This window comes from Bombina bombina, chromosome 6, assembly GCF_027579735.1.
Source record: "Bombina bombina isolate aBomBom1 chromosome 6, aBomBom1.pri, whole genome shotgun sequence".
NCBI lineage: Eukaryota > Metazoa > Chordata > Amphibia > Anura > Bombinatoridae > Bombina > Bombina bombina.
Window position 1 is genome coordinate 906350235 of NC_069504.1, and position 24890 is coordinate 906375124.

Sequence of the window (24890 nt, forward strand, 5' to 3'; positions counted from 1 at the left end):
TATCTGCTCGCTCTTGTGAGTCTCCTTTTCTGATTTTTCATCAGGATAAGACGGTGTTGCGAACTTCTTTTAAATTTTTACCTAAGGTTGTGAATTCTAACAAGATTAGTAGAGAAATTGTGGTTCCTTCATTGTGTCCTAATCCTAAGAATTCTAAGGAGAGATCTTTGCATTCTTTGGTTGTAGTTAGAGCTTTGAAATATTATGTTGAAGCTACTAAGAATTTCCGGAAGACTTCTAGTCTATTTGTTATCTTTTCCGGTTCTAGGAAAGGTCAGAAGGCCTCTGCCATTTCTTTGGCATCTTGGTTGATATCTTTAATTCATCATGCTTATGTCGAGTCAGGTATAACTCCGCCTCAAAGGATTACAGCTCATTCTACTAGGTCAGTTTCTACTTCCTGGGCGTTTAGGAATGAAGCTTCGGTTGTTCAGATTTGCAAAGCAGCAACTTGGTCTTCTTTGCATACTTTTACTAAATTCTACCATTTTGATGTGTTTTCTTCTTCTGAAGCAGTTTTTGGTAGAAAAGTACTTCAGGCAGCTGTTTTCAGTTTGATTCTTCTGCTTATAATTTCATTTTTTTTCATTATAAGATTTAATCTTTATTTTGGGTGTGGATTATTTTCAGCGGAATTGGCTGTCTTTATTTTATCCCTCCCTCTCTAGTGACTCTTGCGTGGAAGATCCACATCTTGGGTAGTCATTATCCCATACGTCACTAGCTCATGGACTCTTGCTAATTACATGAAAGAAAAGATAATTTATGTAAGAACTTACCTGATAAATTCATTTCTTTCATATTAGCAAGAGTCCATGAGGCCCACCCTTTTCTTGTGGTGGTTATGAATTTTTTGTATAAAGCACAATTATTCCAATTCCTTATTTTTTGATGCTTTCGCTCCTTTATCACCCCACTTCTTGGCTATTCGTTAAACTGAATTGTGGGTGTGGTGAGGGGTGTATTTATAGGCATTTAAGGTTTGGGAAACTTTGCCCCTCCTGGTAGGAATGTATATCCCATACGTCACTAGCTCATGGACTCTTGCTAATATGAAAGAAATTAATTTATCAGGTAAGTTCTTACATAAATTATGTTTTTTTAGGTACACTCACAAATCATGTTATGCAGTAAATGGTCTAAAGTATCTAAACATAACATAGCAGATGCATTTAAAATTACATTAAATTCTAATTTCCCGCAGGGGTTGTTAAACCCATTTTGACCATATATGCAAGATCATACACGTGTCCCAAACTCAACCAGTGTAGCAGAAGATATTAATTTAAATAAATAAAAACACCAAACATAAAAGTTGCACCATAAATCACGTCACAAAATACTATCTATTTTCACACTCGCCAGTTCATCTATTTATGTTGTTTCTTTTAAATGTGTTATTAGTTCAGATACATGAATCTATGAGCCCTAACGTCAACATGAGGGTTGTGGTGATCATTAAAGGGACACTGAACCCAAATTTTTTCTTTCGTGATTCAGATAGAGCATGAAATTTTTAGCAACTTTCTAATTTACTCCTATTATCACATTTTCTTCATTCTCTTGGTACCTTTATTTGAAATGCAAGAATGTAAGTTTAGATGCCGGCCCATTTTTGGTGAACAACCTGGGTTGTCCTTGCTGATTGGTGGATAAATTCATCTACCAATAAAAAAGTGCTGTCCAGAGTACTGAACCCCAAAAAAGCGTATACACCTTTTTCAAATAAAGATAGCAAGAGAACGAAGAAAAATTGATAATAGGAGTAAATTAGAAAGTTGCTTAAAATTGCATGCTCTATCTGAATCACAAAAGAAAAAATTTAGGTTCAGTGTCCCTTTAAGAAAATAGGTATTAGTTTTTTTGTGATCACTAGGTTACCTGGGACAGGAAAGAACTTCCTGTTTATATTTGCATCCAGGTAGCAGGATATACTAACTGAGGTCAGGAGGAAGCCAAAAGCTTATTTTAGTACAGACTAAGGGAAATAAAATAGACTTGTGCGTGGCGAAAAAATTTGGTTAGTTTTGGATCGATTCGGATGTTTTCGAATTTCGGTTTCGGATCAATTCGGATACATTCGAATGCATTCGTTTCGGATTCATTCAGATTTGAATAAATTCGGATGTATTCGGTTCGTAAATTCGGAAGTTCGGTATGTGTTAGGTGGGATGTGCTGTGTATTAGACTAGTATTATGTACTGTAATATTAGGTGTAACCCATAGCAGAGTGATATAACCTAATATACAGTACAATACTAGTGTAATTGTGATTAGTCCATGGCCATACGAATGTTACGAATAAATCCAAACTAATTCGGATTTATTCGTTAGATTCGGTGCTACGGTAATTCGGAAATTCTAATCGATCCGAATCTCCGAATTTGACAAAATCGTCCGAATTTGAATTTGGAACGAAACGAAACGCACATGTCTAAAATAAAACAACCTCAGTTACCTTGTATTTTTATACACTGTATTTCTCCTATATCATGGGATTTAATTATGTTAAATTCATATGCTAAATAGGGTATGCTAGGAAATAGTAGTGAGTATTATATATTACCAAATTCAAAAAAACAAAATTGTGAACAAGCAGATTAACATTCACAGTTTAAGTGTAGTAATAATAATCTGTATTCTTTATAAAATGTGCAACAGCTTGCTAAATGATCACATGTCTAACATTCTATTAAGAAGCAGTTAGAGTAAGGTAATGAAACTTCATCTGGGTGGACAGAAATTGTTGCACCAGTTCTGCTTTCTATTAAAGAATACTCTATTTGCAATACTGAGAGGTTGTTGAAAATTGCATATTTAAAACTGCATACTTTATCAGAATCAAAGTTTAATTTTGACTTCCATGTCCCTTTAAGCTTTAGTAAAAGGGACAGTCTACATCTTAGTCATCTTAAAGTCTTATCTTAGTTTAAGCTGCAAATAGCGTCCTGCACCCCTTTCTGTATCATGCAGCAGTAACAGTAAAAAAAGTTATTTTAAAATGATTGTTTCTGGCCACTTTTTAAATTTCTGCCAAGCCCCACCCACTGATGACATCACAATCTGGGCTGCATCTAGGCACTCTGCTGAATAGCATTAATCTGTTAAATCCAGCTAGTGATTGGACTCCATATGCAGCCAAGATTGCAATGTCATCAGTGGGCGGAGCTTGGCAGCCATTTCAAAGTGGCCAGAAACAATATTCATTTTAAAATAACTTTTTTTACCATTCCTGCTGCATGATATAGAAAGGCGTGCAGGAGGCTATTTGCAGCTTAATCTAAGGTAAAACTTTAAGATGACTAAGGTGTAGACTGTCCCTTTTAACCACAATAAACAAATATTAAAACTAGTTGATTACTTAGTAGTCTCTTTTCTATGACTGGTTATTAGGTTAAAAACATAGATCAACAAATGTGTAGTACTTGGTAAAACTGTTAGTATTGTTGTACTCATATACTCTATGTATTATATGCTGAATTCGTGCAAGTAGGATATTCTTTTATGGGAAGTATCTTTCCCTGTTTTTTTGTTCTTCATTACAGTAAAAACTAATATGGAAAGGTTTCAAATTATTTTAAGTAAGAATTTTCATTTCTTTTAGACGGATGTGCAGAAGATTTTGAGGAATGCAAGGAAACTCCCAGAAAAAACTCAGACCTTCTACAAGGTAAGTTGTTAGTATAGCTTCCAAAACTGATATTTTCCCTACCAGAAGTGGAAAGTTTGTCATTCTGTTTAGGGTTGATATTTCCCGGGGACATTATATAGGGAGAGAAATGTAAGAGGGACAGGAAAACAGCTATCAATTGTGAAAGTTCTTAAAGTATGAAGCAATTAGAAGTTACATAGACAGAAACAGTGTTTCCTCCTTAGTGACTTTATTAGTAAATAAACATTAATTGTAAAAGCATAACTGTCTACTGTGGGGTGTCCAACTTAAAGAGATAGTCTAGTAAAAATTAAACTTTCATGATTCAGATAGAGCAGGCAATTTTAAGCAACTTTCTAATTTACTCCTATTATCAATTTTTCTTTGTTCTCTTGGTATCTTTATTTATAAAAGCAAGAATGTAAGCTTAGAATCCAACCAATTTTGGGTTCAGCACCTGGGTAGCGCCGGCTAAATGTAACCACCAGTCAGCAAGAGCTATCCAGGTGATGAACCAAAAACTGTCCGGCCCCTAAGCTTACATTCTTGCTTTTTTAAATAAAGATACCAAGAGAACGAAGAAAAATATAGGAGTAAAGTTGCTGCTCCTATCTGCATCATGAAAGTTTAATTTTGACTACACTATCCCTTTAATTCCCATGGGCCACATTTCAGCTATCCAGTTTATCTGGCCTTCTACTTCTTAAATGCCGGTGTGCGTTTGCAACTATCTCGTTCATTCTTCATTGTGGTAATCAAATGAATATATTTCTAGATATGCACACATTGTGACACCATACTAAAATGACTTGCAGTAAGATAAATATCACAACCCTACATACACCTACAGGCCCAGATAAGAAATGGAGCTCGATTAGAAAAAAGTAGGGGGGCTGCAGTGTGAATTCTGGGAACTTAGGTTGGATATTCCCTAACTATCCAACAGAATTTCTAGCGTTTCTTCTCTGACCTAACAAATAAATAAAATAAAAAAATTGTCCTTGAGATGAAAAGGCTGTTAACCCTCTGTGGTACAGTATTCTAACTATTCCACTGCTCCTGTTTTATAGAAATGTGTAACGTGCATCAGCTTATAAGTAAATTGTATCATTTTGTCATATCAGATGGGTTATTGAGGTGTCAGATCTAATGAAACTGAGTTTGGCATACATTTCAGAATTATGCCAAGGGTAATAAATAGTAGGTTGGGGAACGATTGGAGTAGACTACCGTACACTAAGGATTACCACACAGGTCCTAATTTGCTATATAATCATTTTAGTTTTATTAATTATTTGTAAAAATACAGAAGGAAAACGTTTCATACTTAGTACATATGTGTTTGTATACAGGGTTTTAAAGAGAAGAACCACAAAGTATTTATATGTGAATGTATGTTAGTCATAAACCAACTTACAAATTGATTAATTTATATAAAAAAAAATTGAAAAAAATTGCCCACTAAAACACGATAGGATATTCTTTAGTTAAACTCAAAATTATTACAAATGAATAAGAAATAGCTGATACCATAAAGCTGTTTATATTGAAAATGTGTAGGCCCAGAGCTTAGATGTTAAAATTATTATTAAAGGGAAATAAAACAAATGTTATTTTGGTTATTCATATAGAACATACATTCGCTTTGTTCTTTTGCTATCGTAGTTTAAAAGCATACTAGGTAGACTCAGGATCAGCAATGCACTACTGGGAGCTAGCTGGTGATTGGTGGCTACACATGTATGGCTCACCAGATGTGTTCAGCTAGCTCCCAACAGTTGTTCCTTCAACAAAGGATACAGAGAGTATGAAGCAAATTTGATAATAGAATTAAATTGGAAAACTGAATAAAATTGTATGCTCTATCTGAATCCTGAAAGAACAATTTTGGGTTAAACAAGTGAATGCAGTATATAAAGCAGAATATTTTTAAATGTGTATGACTAAAAGAAGCTTTGTTAGCTGTGTATTACAACAGTGAATTATATGAAACAATACTTTTAGCTGAGTCTAGAGTATACTAGACATAAATCCAAGGAGTATGCACCTAACCATCCATTTAAAGGGACATAAGTCATGATTGGAAACACTGGTAAATATACACACGCATGCACATTTGACTACTGATTACTTTACTCAGAGTAGAAAATCTGCGTGCATCCTGTCTACTGCATCAGCAGGTTGTGTGTATGTAATTACTGAAGCAGTCACAAGTTTTTGTTTATTTCAAAAGTTATTTTAAACATGTTTCAAATGCACTATTGTGCTCCTATAGCAGTGAGTTTGTGAGTTTAGATATTTACCTCCTTACTCGGTACATTCCTGTCATATTCTTGTGTGTGCATGATATTTGTAATGTAATATTGCAGCAAGCCATCCATGAATACAATATTCCCATTCACTGTGACTGATTTACCTAAACTCAGATTGAAAAATTCTTATAATCGGGTCTGTTAGGGAGATAAAAGCTGCATTTGAGATACAACTTTTATGCTAAGTCAATCGTAGCAGCTTTGAGTTAAAATCAATCTACATAATTTTTTGCTTTCTACATTTGCACATATTGGTATGAGTATAGATGAACATATGCTAGTACACCCATGATACACTGGTTACTATAAAGCACAACCTATTTGTGTGACTTGAATACACCTGGTCTCACTTTTTGCAAATGAAATATGTTTTCCTCTATGTTCTGTTCCTTGACTAACTTCTGATATGTTCCTCAGGAACTGAATCGATTGCGAAAAGCAGCTTTAGCCTTTGGTTTCCTGGACTTATTAAAAGGCGTGTCTGATATGCTGGAGAGAGAGTGCACTCTCTTACCGGACACCGCACATCCTGATGCTGCCTTCCAGTTGTCACATGCTGCAGCGCAACTCAAGCTCGCAAGCACAGGAAACTCCGACCATTCTGCTTATGATCATAACATTGTCCCATTGCAGACGGATTTCTCTGGTCGAGGTTCAGACAGAATGTGAAATTGCTTTGAGTTCTTATTAAGAGTTTGGTACCATATAACAACTACTTTTGAATGGGATGTAGGGCTCTTGGACAAAGAACATCTCACACGTCTCCTTAGTCTTATTGCTTGTCAAGCTAAAAGCACAGAATACAATATCAAACATGACATTGCTACAGGCTGGATCACGTCTCCTGCAGAAGATATTGCAGTTCAAATACAAACATTGAATGCTGACCTTGGAACTGTAAATATTTGTTGGTGCCGGTCAAGAATCTTGGTACAAGGTGTAATAAGACTGGGACAGTGCATGGAAACACGATGACATGAAAACTGTTTGACATATGGTGGCTTCACTGTGTCACTTCTGTATTGAAGAGGGACTGACTCAAGTTACAAATGAGTTATTAATGTATGATTCTTATATACTTGCTCTTGTTTCTTCTTTTTCCACGCAAGTATTGCACCTATGTGGTTTATATACAGTACTAAGGTGAAGACGACATGTTTTCACAAATGAAAAGGGATATTAAAGGGACAGTAAAGTCAAAATTAAACATTCATAATTCTGATAGAGCATGCAGTTTTAAACAACTTTCCATTTTACTTCTATTATAAAATTTTCTTTGTTCTCTTGGTATCTTTCATTTCAGAGTGTGCTTGTGTCTTTAGTACTCTATGGCTGCAGTGTTTGCAACATTGCATAACACAGCTACCAATAATGTTGCAAACACTGCTGCCAGAGTACTAGAGACACTTGCACACTGCTGGGCCTACCTATTGTTACTCTCAATAAAAGATACCAAGAGAACAAAGCAAATTTGATAACAGAAGTAAATTGGAAAGTTGTTTAAAATTGCCTGCTCTGTTCGAATCATGAAAGTTTAAATTTGACTTTAATGTTCCTTTAAATTCAAAATTAAGTCTTCATAAAATTTTAAAGGTGCAAAAAGAATATTCTGTAATGTGTTAGATTATTTTATTATTGCTTGCATTCAACTATGTGTTTAACCTCTTTGTAGAGGTTAAAATTGGCTTCAAATACTGGGACCTAGCTGAGCCATTTACTGCTCCTAACTAGGTATGATTTTCAACAAAGGATACAGAGAGAGAAAAGGTACATTTGACAACAGAAGCAAATAGAAAATACTCTTAAAGTTAAATGTTCTGTATGAACAATAAAAGTTTTAAAGGGGCATAAAACCCACATTTTTTCTTTCATGTTTCAGATAGCCTATAATTTTAAAAAACTTTCCAATTTACTTCTATTATTATTTTTGCTTTATTCTCTGGGTATCCTTTATTGAAGGAGCAGTAATGCAGTACTGGAAGTTATCTGAACACATTGGTAAGCCAATTACTTCAGGCATTTATGTGCAGCCACCAATCGGCAGCTAGCTCCTAAGCCTACCTAGGTATCATTTTCAACAAAACATACCAAAAGAACAAAGCAAATTAGATAATAGAAGTAAATTGTAAAGTTGTTAAAAATTGTATAATGTATCTGAATCATGAAACAAATTTTGGGTTTCATGTCCCTTTAATTTTGATGTTTATGTCCCCTTAAACTAAAATAAGTGGCGGGGGAATGGATTTTACCTCTAAACATTGTGCGTTTGACTGGAGTGCATATTGTATGCTGCAGTTTTACCTGACCCTGCTACATGCTCTACAGATTGCTTCAGTGCACCTGACATAACAAACCCGCACATTTACAGTCTCTCTGCAATGTATTATTAGCTGAGCATTTATTTAATAAAAAAAATGAATGTCCCTTTAAATTCTTTATTTCCCCTGTGTACTCAGTCCAGGTAATTCTCACCTGAAAAATCTAGTGGCCTAAAAAAAAAAGTCTCATTCGGGATAGGAATTCCTAACTTTTTGTGATAGTGGTTTTATTTAGAAAAAGTTTCTATGGGGATTTTTGTTCATTAATCATTTGATGAGCTTTTTCTAAGGGATTGTGTTTTTGACATTGATATCTACAGATTTGTACATTTTATAATTATTTTTGAAACTTTTTTTTCTAATAAAACAAAATATTTTTAATGTAAATATTTTTCATTTATGTAATAAAAACTACAAATAAACAGTGAAGAATAAGGAAGAAAATAGTTAACTTGTGCAATCCTCTTGATTTAAATGCTTAGGCTATTAGTAAAACATAAAGCTTGATGTCACAGTGCTGCCATGTGTCTTGTACAGAGACATCATGTGGGTGCACTCTACCCTTCTACCGTTTAGCACACTTATTATTATAGAGTTTCTCAGGGACATCCTAGATATTGTTTTGTTACGGTTAGTGCTCTGCATTGTTTATTTGCCTCTGTTTAGAGGTTTTGGAACTACATTTCCCATGATGCTCAGCTAGCTGAGCGTCATGGGAAATGTAGTTCCAAAACCTCTGGAGGGCCAAGTTTGAGGATGCCTGGTTTAGATCATGTCTTGCCAGCAAAACTCTGCTAACCCAACCTGCCATGAACAAATTAACCAAACCTGCCGCTTTTACCCATAATCCCCGTCTTGCCGGCTATTACCTGCACTACCCGTCATTTGACTATTATTCTGCTAGCACAGCCTACTGCTCTTATCTGAAAGTTTAATAATACTTAAAGGGGACATAAAACCAAAAAATTTTCTTTCTTGTTTCAGAGCATACAATTTTAAACAACTTTATAATGTACTTCTATTATCAAATTTTCTTTGTTTTGTTATCCTTTGTTGTAAAGCAGAAAGGTAAGTTCAGGAGTGTGCACGTGTCTGCAGCACTATGTGGCAAGGTTATCCCATTAGCAAGAGTATTCAATTGCAGCACTATTCCTGTCATGTAGTGCTCCAGACATGTGCACACTACCTATCTAGATATCTCTTCAACAAAGAATATCATAATGAAGCAAATTTGATAAGTACATTGGAAACTTTAAAAAAATAATAATTGTATTCTCTGTCTGAATCATGAAATAAACATTTTGGGTTTCATGTCCCTTTAATCCCTCCTACTTTTTTTCTGCAGTGATCCTATCCTTGCCTTCTAGCATATCAGCTGATCCAGCAACCTGCCTTCACACATTTATAGATATTAGACCTCTGCTGAAGGCTCACCACAGACCGGCTCTGCCGTCATATATACCTACTTCTCTAGGTCCCAAGTCCCATTGTTAGTCCATTAACCTCCTTTATATCAAGGTCAGTAGCAAATGTCTATCCTTCTCAATACACTGTATGGGACCCACAAGCAGAAATTAAAGGGACATTAAACCCAATTTTTTTCTTTCAGGATTTGGAAAGAGTATGCAATTTTAAACAACTTTCTAATTTACTTCTATTATCTAATTTGCTTCATTCTCTTGATATTCTTTGCAGAAAAAGCATATCTAGATAGGCTCAGTAGCTGCTGATTGGTGGCTGCACATAGATGCCTCATGTTATTGGTTCACTCATGTGCATTGCTATTTCTTCAACAAAAGATATCTAAAAAATGAAGCAAATTGGATAATATAAGTCAATTGTAACATTGTTTAAAATTGTATTCTCTACCTGAATCATGAAAGATTTTGTTTGGGTTTAGTGTTCCTTTAAAGGGATTTAGTTGATAAACGATAGTTCTCATGTCAAAACAATCTGGCAGAATCAGGAACAGAGAATCAAAAACAGTAGTCAAAACACAAGCACAGGTCAGGGAAATATCAGGTAAATTGGGAAACAAATGGATGGTCAGCAACTTAAACTACAACAAACACCAAACCAAATAGACGCAGTAGTGGGAAAATTAAGACAACTATGCACAAAGAATTAAAGGCGGCAAAATATGATGAAATACCACAGTGCCAAAAAAAGATGTAATAAAATAAGCAGCGTTGATAGGTAACAACCCTGGGCATGACACCTTTTACCTACTATTTTTGGGCTTCTACCTGTTGTTAACTATTGAAGAATACCTATGTTCAAGATTTTAAATATATAAAATTAGAACTGGTAACAACTTTTAACTCGCAAATAAAAATTATAGGGAAAAGCATTTAGTGGGTTGAGTTATACCAAGCTAGATGACGCTTAATACTAATTCAAAATCATATTGTATTGATCCACAATTAATAATCAGCAAATACTATTCAGTGTAAAAAGTGAAGTTCATTAATAAATGCCTTTTTTGTTTAAAACAGTCAAAATATAAAGATTGCATTTGTAAAGTATTAAAATATCTATGAATAAAATTTGTAAGAAAAGGCCAGAAAAAGCTTTTTTTATTTTTATTTATTTAGTTTATTTATTAGTCGTAAAAGAGGTTAATCCATAAAATCCATCAGACCGCTGCTCATACACTCTCTGCCATTGAAATAATCTAAACACGCTCACTCAGGGTAATTGACGTGCCATTATTTTGCGAGAGAAGGGGGCAGCGTTAACACGTCACAGCAGCGGACATACAGAGCGAAATTACATTATATGCCGTAGGTTTCAGCGCAACTGCTGAAACCCATGCCGCCTGTAAATGTTCATTTCGCACATCGGGAGAATCCCATATACGGTCAGATAAACCGGCGAGGTACGGAAATAGACATTTCTGGAGTCGCCGGTGACTTACCGCAGTATATGATCTGCCGACGCCTAAGGAAAAAACAACAAAAAAAAGTTTAAAATAGCCCGTAAACGTCTAACCCGCCTCCCAAAAAATGAACCCGACATGTCAAAAACCCTAATCCACCCCCCCACATCGCAACTAATAATAATGTGTAACCCCTAAACCGCCATCCCCCCACATCGCAACTTAATAAAATTCAGTTGCTCTCATCCTAGTAGCCGATTTGAACATTTCAGCCAATAGGTTTGCAAAGGGGTATTTTGCATTCAAACTTCAGTGTGCGGAGGACGATCGCATGCAGAGGACCTCCAGGTCGCTGATGACCGCTGCCGCTGAGGACCACCGCTCTGCACCTCCGGCAAGAAGATGGTCCCGCGATGAATCAAAATGGATATGCCTGGATGAAGACTTTCCTCTGCCTGGAAGAAGATGGATGTCCGGACTTCAGGAACAGTGAATACATTTTTTTGGGTGTTTTTTTTTTTTTAGATTAGGGCTTTTTTATTTTTTAATGGGCAGCAAAAGAGCCGATTGCCCTATACAAATGCCCCTTTAGGGGCAATGGGTAGATTAGATTTTTTTAGAGTTAGGTCTTTTTTATTTGAGGGAGGGGGGGGGTTACTGTTAGGTGTTAATTGGTAGTTTTTTTATGTAAAAGCTGATTTCTTCAGGGCATTATTATTCTTAGAATCAGGGGTGTTTTTATTTTGGGGTGGCTTTTTGCTTTTTTTTATTAAAGGGACAGTCAACACTAGAATTATTGTTGTTTTAAAGATAGACAATCCCTTAATTACCAATTCCCCAGTTTTGCATAACCAACACAGTTATAATTATACACGTTTTACCTCTGTAATTACCTTGTATCTGAGCCTCAGCAGACTGCCCCCTTAATTCAGTTCTTTTGACAGACTTGCATATAGATAACATTGAGCTCATGTACCATGGAGACAGCACTGATTGGCTAAAATCAGTGCTGTCTCCATGGTGCATGAGCTCAATGTTATCTATATGAAACACAAGAACTAATGCCCTCTAGTGGTGAAAAACTGTCAAAATAGATTAGAGGCGGCCTTAAGGTCTAAGAAATTAGCATATGAACCTCCTAGATTTAGCTTTCAACTAAGAATACCAAGAGAACAAAGCAAAATTGGTGATAAAAGTAAATTTGAAAGTTGTTTAAAATTACATGCACTATTTGAATCATGAAAGTTTTTTGGGACTTGACTGTCCCTTTTAAATGAGGTTTAATTTTTTTTTATTTTGGATAATTTTGTTTATCTTTTTCTGTAAGTTTAGATTTTTTTAATATATTAAATTTTGTATTTTAATCTTAAAGGGACACTGTACCCAAATTTTTTCTTTTGTGATTCAGATAGAGCATGACATTTTAAGCAACTTTCTAATTTACTCCTATTATCAAATTTTCTTCATTCTCTTGGTATCTTTATTTGAAATGCAAGAAAGTAAGTTTAGATGCCGGCCCATTTTTGGTGATCAACCTGGGTTGTTCTTGCCGATTGGTGGATAAACTCAACCACCAATAAAAAAGTGCTGTCCAGAGTTCTGAATAATAAAAAAAAAAGCTTAGATGTCTTTTTTTAAAATAAAGATAGCAAGAGAACGAAGAAAAATTGAGAATAGGAATAAATTATTAAGTGGCTTAAAATTGCATGCTCTATCTGAATCATGAGAGAAAATTTTTGGGTTCAGTGTCCCTTTAAGTTTTTTTTAATGTAATGTTAGGATTTTTTTATTTTGGTAATTTTTAATTTATTTCTTAAGAAGATATTCTTTCTCCTGTTAAGTGTGGTCAGTCCACGGGTCATCATTACTTCTGGGATATTATCTCCTCCCCTACAGGAAGTGCAAGAGGATTCACCCAGCAGAGCTGCTATATAGCTCCTCCCCCCTACGTCACCCCCAGTCATTCTCTTGCACCCAACGAATAGATAGGATGTGTGAGAGGACTGTGGTGATTTAATTAGTTTTATTACCTTCAATCAAAAGTTTGTTATTTTATAATAGCACCGGAGTGTGTTATTCATTCTCTGGTAGAATTTGAAGAAGAATCTACCTGAGTTTTTTCTATGATTTTAGCCGGAGTAGTTAAGATCATATTGCTGTTTCTCGGCCATCTGAGGAGAGGTAAACTTCAGATCAGGGGACAGCGGGCAGATTAATCTGCAAAGAGGTATGTAGCAGTTTATTATTTTCTGACATGGAATTGATGAGAAAATCCTGCCATACCGTTATAATGTAAACTCAGCCTTAAATGCAGTAGATGTAGCTGGTATCAGGCTGTCATGTATGTATATTTTACACTTCAGTATTCTGGGGAATGGTACTTCACTGGATTTATACTGTATGCATAGACTTAACCTAATTTGCAGGGACTTGCAATAGGTTTTAAATAACAATTAATTTTTTGAGGTTAAACGTTTTTTTGCTGGCATGTAAAATCGTTTTTTTCTCTGAGGTACTGGGTGAAAAAATGTTTGGGCACTATTTTTTCCACTTGGCAATAGTTTTGCTTAAATTAAAGCAGTTTACTGATCTCTCTCACTGTTATGTGTGAGGGGGAGGGGCCATTTTTGGCGCTTTTACTACGCATCAAAAAACTCAGTCAGAGGTTCATTTTCTTCCTGCATGATCCGGTTCATCTCTACAGAACTCAGGGATCTCCAGAGCTTTTTTTGAGGGAGGTAATCATTCACAGCAGAGCTGTGAAGATTGTAGTTGACTGTGATAAAAAACGTTTATTTGTGTATTTTTTCTGCTGCCAGGGTTAGTTATCCTTTGCTAATGGGGACAATCCTTTGCTAAAATTGTATATTTCTTACAAAGATTTGATGCTATAACTTATTTATTTTCAACTGTCATAATTTTTTCTGTGCTTCTTATAGGCACAGTTCGTTTTCATATTATTGTAAATTACTTGAAAAGCATTTCCAAGTTGCTAGTTTATTGCTAGTGTGTTAAACATGTCTGATTCAGAGGAAGATACATGTGCTATATGTGCTAATGCCAAAGTGGAGCCCAATAGAAATTTATGTACTAATTGTATTGATGTTACTTTAAATAAAAGTCAATCTGTACAAACTGAACATATTTCACCTAACAACGAGGGGAGAGTTATGCCGACTAACTCGCCTCACGTGTCAGTACCTGCATCTCCCGCTCGGGAGGTACGTGATATTGTAGCGCCGAGTACATCTGGGCGGCCATTTCAAATCACATTACAGGATATGGCTACTGTTATGACTGAAGTTTTGGCTAAATTACCAGAACTTAGAGGCAAGCGTGATCACTCTGGGGTGAGAACAGAGTGCGCTGATAATATTAGGGCCATGTCAGACACTGCGTCACAGGTGGCAGAACATGAGGACGGAGAACTTCATTCTGTGGGTGACGGTTCTGATCCAAACAGACTGGATTCAGATATTTCAAATTTTAAATTTAAGCTGGAAAACCTCCGTGTATTACTAGGGGAGGTGTTAGCGGCTCTGAATGATTGTAACACAGTTGCAATACCAGAGAAAATGTGTAGGTTGGATAAATATTTTGCGGTACCGGCGAGTACTGATGTTTTTCCTATACCTAAGAGACTTACTGAAATTGTTACTAAGGAGTGGGATAGGCCCGGTGTGCCATTCTCACCTCCTCCGATATTTAGAAAAATGTTTCCAATAGACGCCACCACACGGGACTTATGGCAAACGGTCCCTAAGGTGGAGGGAGCAGTTTCTACTTTAGCTAAGCGTACCACTATCCCGGTGGAGGATAGCTGTGCTTTTTCAGATCCAATGGATAAAAAATTAGAGGGTTACCTTAAGAAAATGTTTGTTCAACAAGGTTTTATATTGCAACCTCTTGCATGTATTGCGCCTGTCACGGCTGCAGCAGCATTTTGGTTTGAATCTCTGGAAGAGACACTTGAATCATCTACACTAGATGAGATTACACTCAAACTTAAAACCCTTAAGTTAGCTAACTCATTTATTTCAGATGCCGTAGTACATTTAACTAAACTTACGGCTAAGAATTCCGGATTTGCCATTCAGGCACGCAGAGCACTGTGCCTAAAATCCTGGTCAGCTGATGTTACTTCTAAATCTAAATTGCTTAATATACCTTTCAAAGGGCAGACCTTATTCGGGCCCGGGTTGAAAGAGATTATCGCTGACATTACAGGAGGTAAAGGCCATGCCCTGCCTCAGGACAAAGCCAAACCTAGGACTAGACAGTCTAATTTTCGTTCCTTTCGTAATTTCAAAGCAGGAACAGCATCAACTTCCTCTGCACCAAAACAGGAAGGAGCTGTTGCTCGCTACAGACAAGGCTGGAAACCTAACCAGTCCTGGAACAAGGGCAAGCAGGCCAGGAAACCTGCTGCTGCCCCTAAGACAGCATGAATCGAGGGCCCCCGATCCGGGACCGGATCTAGTAGGGGGCAGACTTTCTCTCTTCGCCCAGGCTTGGGCAAGAGATGTTCAGGATCCCTGGGCGTTAGAGATCATATCTCAGGGATACCTTCTGGACTTCAAATCCTCTCCCCCAAGAGGGAGATTTCATCTGTCAAGGTTGTCAACAAACCAAATAAAGAAAGAAGCGTTCCTACGCTGCGTACAAGATCTTTTATTAATGGGAGTGATCCATCCAGTTCCGCGGTCGGAACAAGGACAAGGGTTTTACTCAAATCTGTTTGTGGTTCCCAAAAAAGAGGGAACTTTCAGGCCAATCTTGGATTTAAAGATCCTAAACAAATTCCTAAGAGTTCCATCGTTCAAGATGGAAACTATTCGAACAATTTTGCCCATGATCCAAGAGGGTCAGTACATGACCACAGTGGATTTAAAGGATGCTTACCTTCACATACCGATTCACAGAAATCATTACCGGTATCTAAGGTTTGCCTTTCTAGACAGACATTACCAGTTTGTAGCTCTTCCATTCGGATTGGCTACGGCTCCAAGAATCTTCACAAAGGTTCTGGGTACTCTTCTGGCGATACTAAGACCGCGAGGAATTTCGGTAGCTCCGTACCTAGACGACATTCTGATACAAGCTTCAAGCTTTCAAACTGCCAAGTCTCATACAGAGTTAGTACTGGCATTTCTAAGGTCGCATGGATGGAAGGTAAACGAAAAGAAGAGTTCTCTCTTTCCACTCACAAGAGTTCCCTTCTTGGGGACTCTGATAGATTCTGTAGAAATGAAGATTTACCTGACAGAAGACAGGTTAACAAAGCTTCAAAATGCATGCCGTGTCCTTCATTCCATTCAACACCCGTCAGTAGCTCAATGCATGGAGGTGATCGGCTTAATGGTAGCGGCAATGGACATAGTACCTTTTGCACGCCTACATCTCAGACCACTGCAATTGTGCATGCTAAGTCAGTGGAATGGGGATTACTCAGATTTGTCCCCCACTCTGAATCTGAATCAAGAGACCAGAAATTCTCTTCTATGGTGGCTTTATCGGCCCCACCTGTCCAGGGGGATGCCATTCAGCAGGCCAAACTGGACAATTGTAACAACAGACGCCAGCCTACTAGGTTGGGGCGCTGTCTGGAATTCTCTGAAGGCTCAGGGACTATGGAATCAGGAGGAGAGTCTCCTTCCAATAAACATTCTGGAATTGAGAGCAGTTCTCAATGCCCTTCTGGCTTGGCCCCAGTTAACAACTCGGGGGTTCATCAGGTTTCAGTCGGACAACATCACGACTGTAGCCTACATCAACCATCAGGGAGGGACAAGAAGCTCCCTAGCAATGATGGAAGTATCAAAGATAATTCGCTGGGCAGAGTCTCACTCTTGCCACCTGTCTGCAATCTACATCCCGGGAGTGGAGAACTGGGAGGCGGATTTCTTAAGTCGTCAGACTTTTCATCCGGGGGAGTGGGAACTTCATCCGGAGGTCTTTGCCCAGATACTTCGACGTTGGGGCAAACCAGAGATAGATCTCATGGCGTCTCGTCAGAACGCCAAGCTTCCTCGCTACGGGTCCAGATCCAGGGATCCGGGAGCGGTTCTGATAGATGCTTTGACAGCACCTTGGACCTTCGGGATGGCTTATGTGTTTCCACCCTTCCCGATGCTTCCTCGATTGATTGCCAGAATCAAACAGGAGAGAGCATCAGTGATTCTAATAGCACCTGCATGGCCACGCAGGACTTGGTATGCAGATCTAGTGGACATGTCATCCTGTCCGCCTTGGTCTCTACCTCTGAAACAGGACCTTCTGATCCAGGGTCCATTCAAACATCAAAATCTAACTTCTCTGAAGCTGACTGCTTGGAAATTGAACGCTTGATTTTATCAAAACGTGGTTTTTCTGAGCCAGTTATTGATACCTTAATACAGGCTAGGAAGCCTGTTACCAGAAGGATTTACCATAAAATATGGCGTAAATACTTATATTGGTGCGAATCCAAGAGTTACTCATGGAGTAAGGTTAGGATTCCAAGGATATTGTCTTTTCTACAAGAAGGTTTAGAAAAGGGGTTATCCGCTAGTTCTTTAAAGGGACAGATTTCAGCTCTGTCCATTCTTTTACACAAACGTCTGTCAGAAGTTCCGGACGTTCAAGCTTTTTGTCAGGCTTTAGCTAGGATCAAGCCTGTGTTTAAAACTGTTGCTCCGCCATGGAGTTTGAACTTAGTTCTTAATGTTTTACAGGGTGTTCCGTTTGAACCCCTTCATTCCATTGATATCAAGTTGTTATCTTGGAAAGTTCTGTTTTTAATGGCTATTTCCTCGGCTCGAAGAGTTTCTGAGTTATCTGCCTTACATTGTGATTCTCCTTATCTGATTTTTCATTCAGACAAGGTAGTTCTGCGTACTAAACCTGGGTTCCTACCTAAGGTGGTCACTAACAGGAATATCAATCAAGAAATTGTTGTTCCATCTTTGTGTCCTAATCCTTCCTCGAAGAAGGAACGTCTGCTACACAATCTAGATGTAGTCCGTGCCCTGAAATTTTATCTACAGGCAACTAAGGATTTTCGTCAAACGTCTTCCCTGTTTGTAGTTTATTCTGGTCAGAGGAGAGGTCAAAAAGCTTCGGCTACCTCTCTCTCTTTTTGGCTTCGTAGCATAATACGATTAGCCTATGAGACTGCTGGACAGCAGCCTCCTGAAAGAATTACAGCTCATTCTACTAGAGCTGTGGCTTCCACTTGGGCCTTTAAGAATGAGGCTTCTGTTGAACAGATTTGCAAGGCTGCAACTTGGTCTTCTCTTCATACTTTTTCCAAATTTTCCAAATTTGACACTTTTGCTTCTTCGGAGGCTGTTTTTGGGAGAAAGGTTCTTCAGGCAGTGGTTCCCTCCGTATAAAGAGCCTGCCTGTCCCTCCCGTCATCCGTGTACTTTTGCTTTGGTATTGGTATCCCAGAAGTAATGATGACCCGTGGACTGACCACACTTAACAGGAGAAAACAAAATTTATGCTTACCTGATAAATTCATTTCTCCTGTAGTGTGGTCAGTCCACGGCCCGCCCTGTTTTTTATGGCAGGCTAAAAATTTTTTTTTTTTTTGGATTATACTCCAGTCACCACTACACCCTTGGGCTTCTTTCTCGTTGGTCCTTTGGTCGAATGACTGGAGGTGACGTAGGGAGGAGGAGCTATATAGCAGCTCTGCTGGGTGAATCCTCTTGCACTTCCTGTAGGGGAGGAGATAATATCCCAGAAGTAATGATGACCCGTGGACTGACCACACTACAGGAGAAATGAATTTATCAGGTAAGCATAAATTTTGTTTTTATTTTATGTAATCGGGGTTAAGTTAGGGGGTGTTAGATTAGGGGGCTTAGTTATTAGATTAATATTTTGCATTGTGGGGGATGGAAGTTTAGGTGTTAATTAGGTAGATTGTGTTGTGGGGGAATGGCAGTTGAGGGGTTAATTAGGTAGATTGTGTTGTGGGGGATGGCGGTTTAGGGGTTAACTTTATTAGGTACTTTGAATAAAATGTATAAAACCCTTATCCGCCAACCCCCACATCACAGTTATTGCGGTTGGGGGATGACGGTTGACAGGTAGATATTGCGCATGCGTTGGGTGTTTGTTAAAGGGACACTCAACCCAAATGTTTTCTTTCAGGATTCAGATAGAGCATGCAATTTAAAGCAACTTTCTAATTTACTCCTATTATCAATTTTACTTCATTTGAAAAAGAAGGCATCTAAGCTAAGGAGCCAAACAATGTTTGGTTCAGTACCCTGGATAGCACTTGTTTATTGGTGGGTGAATTTATCCACCAATAAGCAAGAACCCAGGTTGTTCACCAAAAATGGGCCGGTATCTAAACTTACATTCTTGCTTTTCAAATAAAGATACCAAGAGAATGAAGAACATTTGATAATTATTTGGGTTCAGTGTCCCTTTAAGACTTCCAGGGAGTTACAGTGCTCATTTACTCAGCGCAAGGCTTGCTGCGTCTGCCTATGTGTGGCAAGGCGAAAATGGAGTCAAATTTCTCCATTTTCGCTGCGTAAGTCCTTGCTCTGAATATGTGAAACGGACTTGCGACGCCGGTTCTAAGTTTATGGGAGTAAAATATATATGTGCCACATTTGTATGCGCTGTATATGTGAGCGCTACATCCATCTAAAAATAGACGCCGGCTATTGCATAATCTTGATATAAAGTTGAGAACCTTGTCAGTACGGCCATTAGAACATGGGGCCCATTGTACATATTAGCCAATGACCATTAGCAGGAAGAGTTTACCTCATATTTGTTCAGGCAACAATACATAAAATCAGCGTGTTTGAATGCTGTTATTTCATATGGATAATGGAAAAATATGTCCCGTTAAAGGGACGGTCTAGGCCAAAATAAACTTTCATTATTCAGATAGAGCATGTAATTTTAAACAATTTTCCAATTTACTTTAATCACCAATTTTGCTTTGTTCTCTTGGTATTCTTAGTTGAAAGCTTAACCTAGGAGGTTCATATGCTAATTTCTTAGACCTTGAAGGCCGCCTCTTAAGAATGCATTTTAACAGGTTTTTCACCACTAGAGGGTGTTAGTTCACGTATTTCATATAGATAACACTGTGCTCGTGCACGTGAAGTTATCTGGGAGCAGGCACTGCAAGTCTGTCAAAAGAACTGAAATCAAGGGGCAGTTTGCAGAGGCTTAGATACAAGATAATCACAGATGTAAAAAGTATATTAATATAACTGTGTTGGTTATGCAAAACTGGGGAATGGGTAATAAAGGGATTATCTATTTTTTAAAACAATAAAAATTCTGGTGTAGACTGTCCCTTTAAGGTAAAAACCAATGCTCCAGGGTGACCTCAGTATCTAAATAAGTAGTCGTGTAACAGTAAAGAAGCAGCGTTGGTCTCATTAAACATATGTAACATTAAAGAAAACAAATCCTCTTCATTAGAAATGTGATTTTTCTATAAGATTGCAGGCGTTCACATTCTCAAGTAGAGAACCTGTCTGCAATCGCCACTTGTAATGCAGCATTGTGTGGTAAAATGTAACATTGCACAAGAGATCTCGTATGCAATGCTGCCCCCTGCGTTTGCACAATTAGTTACACTAGGCCTATCAATCATTCTTAAAAGGACAGTCTAGTCCAAAATAAAAACTTTCATGATTCAGATAGAGAATGTAATTGTAAACAATTTTCCAATTCACTTTTTTCACCAATTTTGCTTTGTTCTCTTGGTATTCTTAGTTGTAAGCTAAACCTAGGAGGTTCATATGCTAATTTCTAAGCACTTGAAGACCGCCTCTTCTCTCAGGGCATTTTGACAGCTTTTCACCACTAGAGGGTATTAGTTCATCTGTGTCATATAGATAACACTGTGCTCACGTACATGGAGTTCCAGGGAGCCAGTTCTGATTGGCTAAAATGCAAGTCCGTCAAAAGAACTGAAATAAGGGGCAGTTTGCAGAGGTAAAAAGTGTATTATTATAACTGTATTGGTTATGCAAAACTAGGGAATGTGTAATAAAAGGATTATCGATCTTTTTAATCAAACATTCTGGTGTAGACTGTTCCTTTAACATGTGAGAAGTGGCACAGAGATTAAAAATAAAACCCAGTTGCTGCTTCTTAAATTTGTGAGTCAAAGCTTGCTCATGTCAGCCTGAACCGCAAAACTTCAAAAGCTGCAAATTCAGCTTGATAAATTTTCCCCAGAGCTGCACTCTGAGTGGACTGGGTACCCATCCCATGTTCTTGGCAGAAATTTCTTTTTTCCCACATCAAAGAAATGATTCTAAAATAAACAGGGTACTCATTCAGACAAAGCTACCCCCAGAGCTAACTGTGTGCACTAGGGCTTTACTTCACATTTACAGAAAATGTAAACTAGGTGGCACTCTCACATAAAAGAAGCTGCAACTTCTAAAGACATAAAATGGATGATTAGTTACAGTTATTGGCAAAGGTATGATAAACTCATAGGCTCCTCCAGTACTTTGGTCCTTAACTAGAGCCTTCCCTGATGAATTTTAACAATTTTTTTTTATTTTCCAAATTTTGAGGTAGCTACCTGTATACACTCTTAGTCAAATAACTTTTATACAACCTAGAATAGTGATCATTGTGCGTTATGACTTTGCAACTAAGTGCAAATCACATGGCATAGCATGTCACAGCAGAATGCTATGGTAGCCATTTTGTTTAAGCTTGCCTTTAATTATAACTAAATCACCTACAGTGCCACTTACAAAGCACCCCTATACTTCACTGTGGGAACCATAGACCCAAACATTAGTTGTTTTCCTTTTCTGCATCTCTAAGCAGTTCCAACTTAAAAACTCAGATTCAGAACAAATTTCTACTGGTCTGATGTCCACTGCCTGTGTTCCTTCATCAAATTAAATTATTTTTCTTCAACAGCACCATGATATATGCTGAATCCTCTGAGCAGGCAATGAGATCTGTCTGCTGCTTGACTCAAATAAATGAATTTGGTCTCTAAACTGAGGTACTGTTTAATCTGACACTAGTGACTATAAGAAACTTAGCCTGTGCAACAGAAGTAAAACTTGGTACACCTTTCACGTGGCTATCCTCAAAAGCTTGTTTAATCAGTGTTTAATGTTTTCTGAAACTGTACTTGAAGACATTTTTTACAGTCCTTGAAATTATCTAGAGTAGACTGACTGCTCTTCATTTTATAATGTACTATAGGTATGTTGAGATATTCTTACCATATAAAGGATTACTACAACCAGAAATTACATCCCTCTAACATATAGGACTAGTTAAGACCCACGCCACATAAGGTGTTAAAGAGAAAATAATTTCCACAAAAACATAATTTATGTAAGAACTTACCTGATAAATTCATTTCTTTCATATTAGCAAGAGTCCATGAGCTAGTGACGTATGGGATATACATTCCTACCAGGAGGGGCAAAGTTTCCCAAACCTTAAAATACCTATAAATACACCCCTCACCACACCCACAATTCAGTTTAACGAATAGCCAAGAAGTGGGGTGATAAGAAAAAAGTGCGAAAGCATATAAAATAAGGAATTGGAATAATTGTGCTTTATACAAAAAAATTAAAACCACCACAAAAAAGGGCGGGCCTCATGGACTCTTGCTAATATGAAAGAAATGAATTTATCAGGTAAGTTCTTACATAAATTATGTTTTCTTTCATGTAATTAGCAAGAGTCCATGAGCTAGTGACGTATGGGATAATGATTACCCAAGATGTGGATCTTTCCACACAAGAGTCACTAGAGAGGGAGGGATAAAATAAAGACAGCCAATTCCTGCTGAAAATAATCCACACCCAGAATAAAATTTAATGAAAAAACATAAGCAGAAGATTCAAACTGAAACCACTGCGTGAAGAACGTTTCTACCAAAAACTGCTTCAGAAGAAGAAAACACATCAAAATGGTAGAATTTAGTAAAAGTATGCAAAGAGGACCAAGTTGCTGTTTTGCAAATCTGATCAACCGAAGCTTCATTCTTAAACGCCCAGGAAGTAAAAACTGACCTAGTAGAATGAGCTGTAATCCTTTGAGGCGGAGTGTTACCCGACTCAACATAGGCATGATGAAAACAGAATTTATGTTTACCTGATAAATTTCTTTCTCCAACGGTGTGTCCGGTCCACGGCGTCATCCTTACTTGTGGGATATTCTCTTCCCCAACAGGAAATGGCAAAGAGCCCAGCAAAGCTGGTCACATGATCCCTCCTAGGCTCCGCCTACCCCAGTCATTCGACCGACGTTAAGGAGGAATATTTGCATAGGAGAAACCATATGGTACCGTGGTGACTGTAGTTAAAGAAAATAAAATATCAGACCTGATTAAAAAAACCAGGGCGGGCCGTGGACCGGACACACCGTTGGAGAAAGAAATTTATCAGGTAAACATAAATTCTGTTTTCTCCAACATAGGTGTGTCCGGTCCACGGCGTCATCCTTACTTGTGGGAACCAATACCAAAGCTTTAGGACACGGATGAAGGGAGGGAGCAAATCAGGTCACCTAAATGGAAGGCACCACGGCTTGCAAAACCTTTCTCCCAAAAATAGCCTCAGAAGAAGCAAAAGTATCACACTTGTAAAATTTGGTAAAAGTGTGCAGTGAAGACCAAGTCGCTGCCCTACATATCTGATCAACAGAAGCCTCGTTCTTGAAGGCCCATGTGGAAGCCACAGCCCTAGTGGAATGAGCTGTGATTCTTTCGGGAGGCTGCCGTCCGGCAGTCTCGTAAGCCAATCTGATGATGCTTTTAATCCAAAAAGAGAGAGAGGTAGAAGTTGCTTTTTGACCTCTCCTTTTACCTGAATAAACAACAAACAAGGAAGATGTTTGTCTAAAATCCTTTGTAGCATCTAAATAGAATTTTAGAGCGCGAACAACATCCAAATTGTGCAACAAACGTTCCTTCTTTGAAACTGGTTTTGGACACAGAGAAGGTACGATAATCTCCTGGTTAATGTTTTTGTTAGAAACAACTTTTGGAAGAAAACCAGGTTTAGTACGTAAAACCACCTTATCTGCATGGAACACCAGATAAGGAGGAGAACACTGCAGAGCAGATAATTCTGAGACTCTTCTAGCAGAAGAAATCGCAACTAAAAACAAAACTTTCCAAGATAATAACTTAATATCAACGGAATGTAAGGGTTCAAACGGAACCCCCTGAAGAACTGAAAGAACTAAATTGAGACTCCAAGGAGGAGTCAAAGGTTTGTAAACAGGCTTGATTCTAACCAGAGCCTGAACAAAGGCTTGAACATCTGGCACAGCTGCCAGCTTTTTGTGAAGTAATACCGACAAGGCAGAAATCTGTCCCTTCAGGGAACTTGCAGATAATCCTTTTTCCAATCCTTCTTGAAGGAAGGATAGAATCCTAGGAATCTTAACCTTGTCCCAAGGGAATCCTTTAGATTCACACCAACAGATATATTTTTTTCCAAATTTTGTGGTAAATCTTTCTAGTCACAGGCTTTCTGGCCTGAACAAGAGTATCGATCACAGAATCTGAGAATCCTCGCTTCGATAAAATCAAGCGTTCAATCTCCAAGCAGTCAGCTGGAGTGAAACCAGATTCGGATGTTCGAACGGACCCTGAACAAGAAGGTCTCGTCTCAAAGGTAGCTTCCAGGTGGAGCCGATGACATATTCACCAGATCTGCATACCAAGTCCTGCGTGGCCACGCAGGAGCTATCAAGATCACCGA

The 24890-nt window shown here is 38.0% G+C and overlaps 1 protein-coding gene across 1 annotated transcript in view; it reads left to right on the forward strand.

Moving 5' to 3' along the window:
- INTS14 (integrator complex subunit 14) overlaps nt 1–7434 on the forward strand; it is a 32880-nt gene extending 25446 nt beyond the window's left edge. Inside the window, exons 11-12 of the mRNA XM_053718536.1 lie at nt 3605–3670; nt 6382–7434. Coding sequence (XP_053574511.1) covers nt 3605–3670; nt 6382–6633 — 318 coding nt within the window. The 3' untranslated portion in view covers nt 6634–7434. The remainder of the gene's footprint in view (nt 1–3604; nt 3671–6381) is intronic.
- The last annotated feature ends 17456 nt before the right edge of the window (nt 7435–24890 follow it).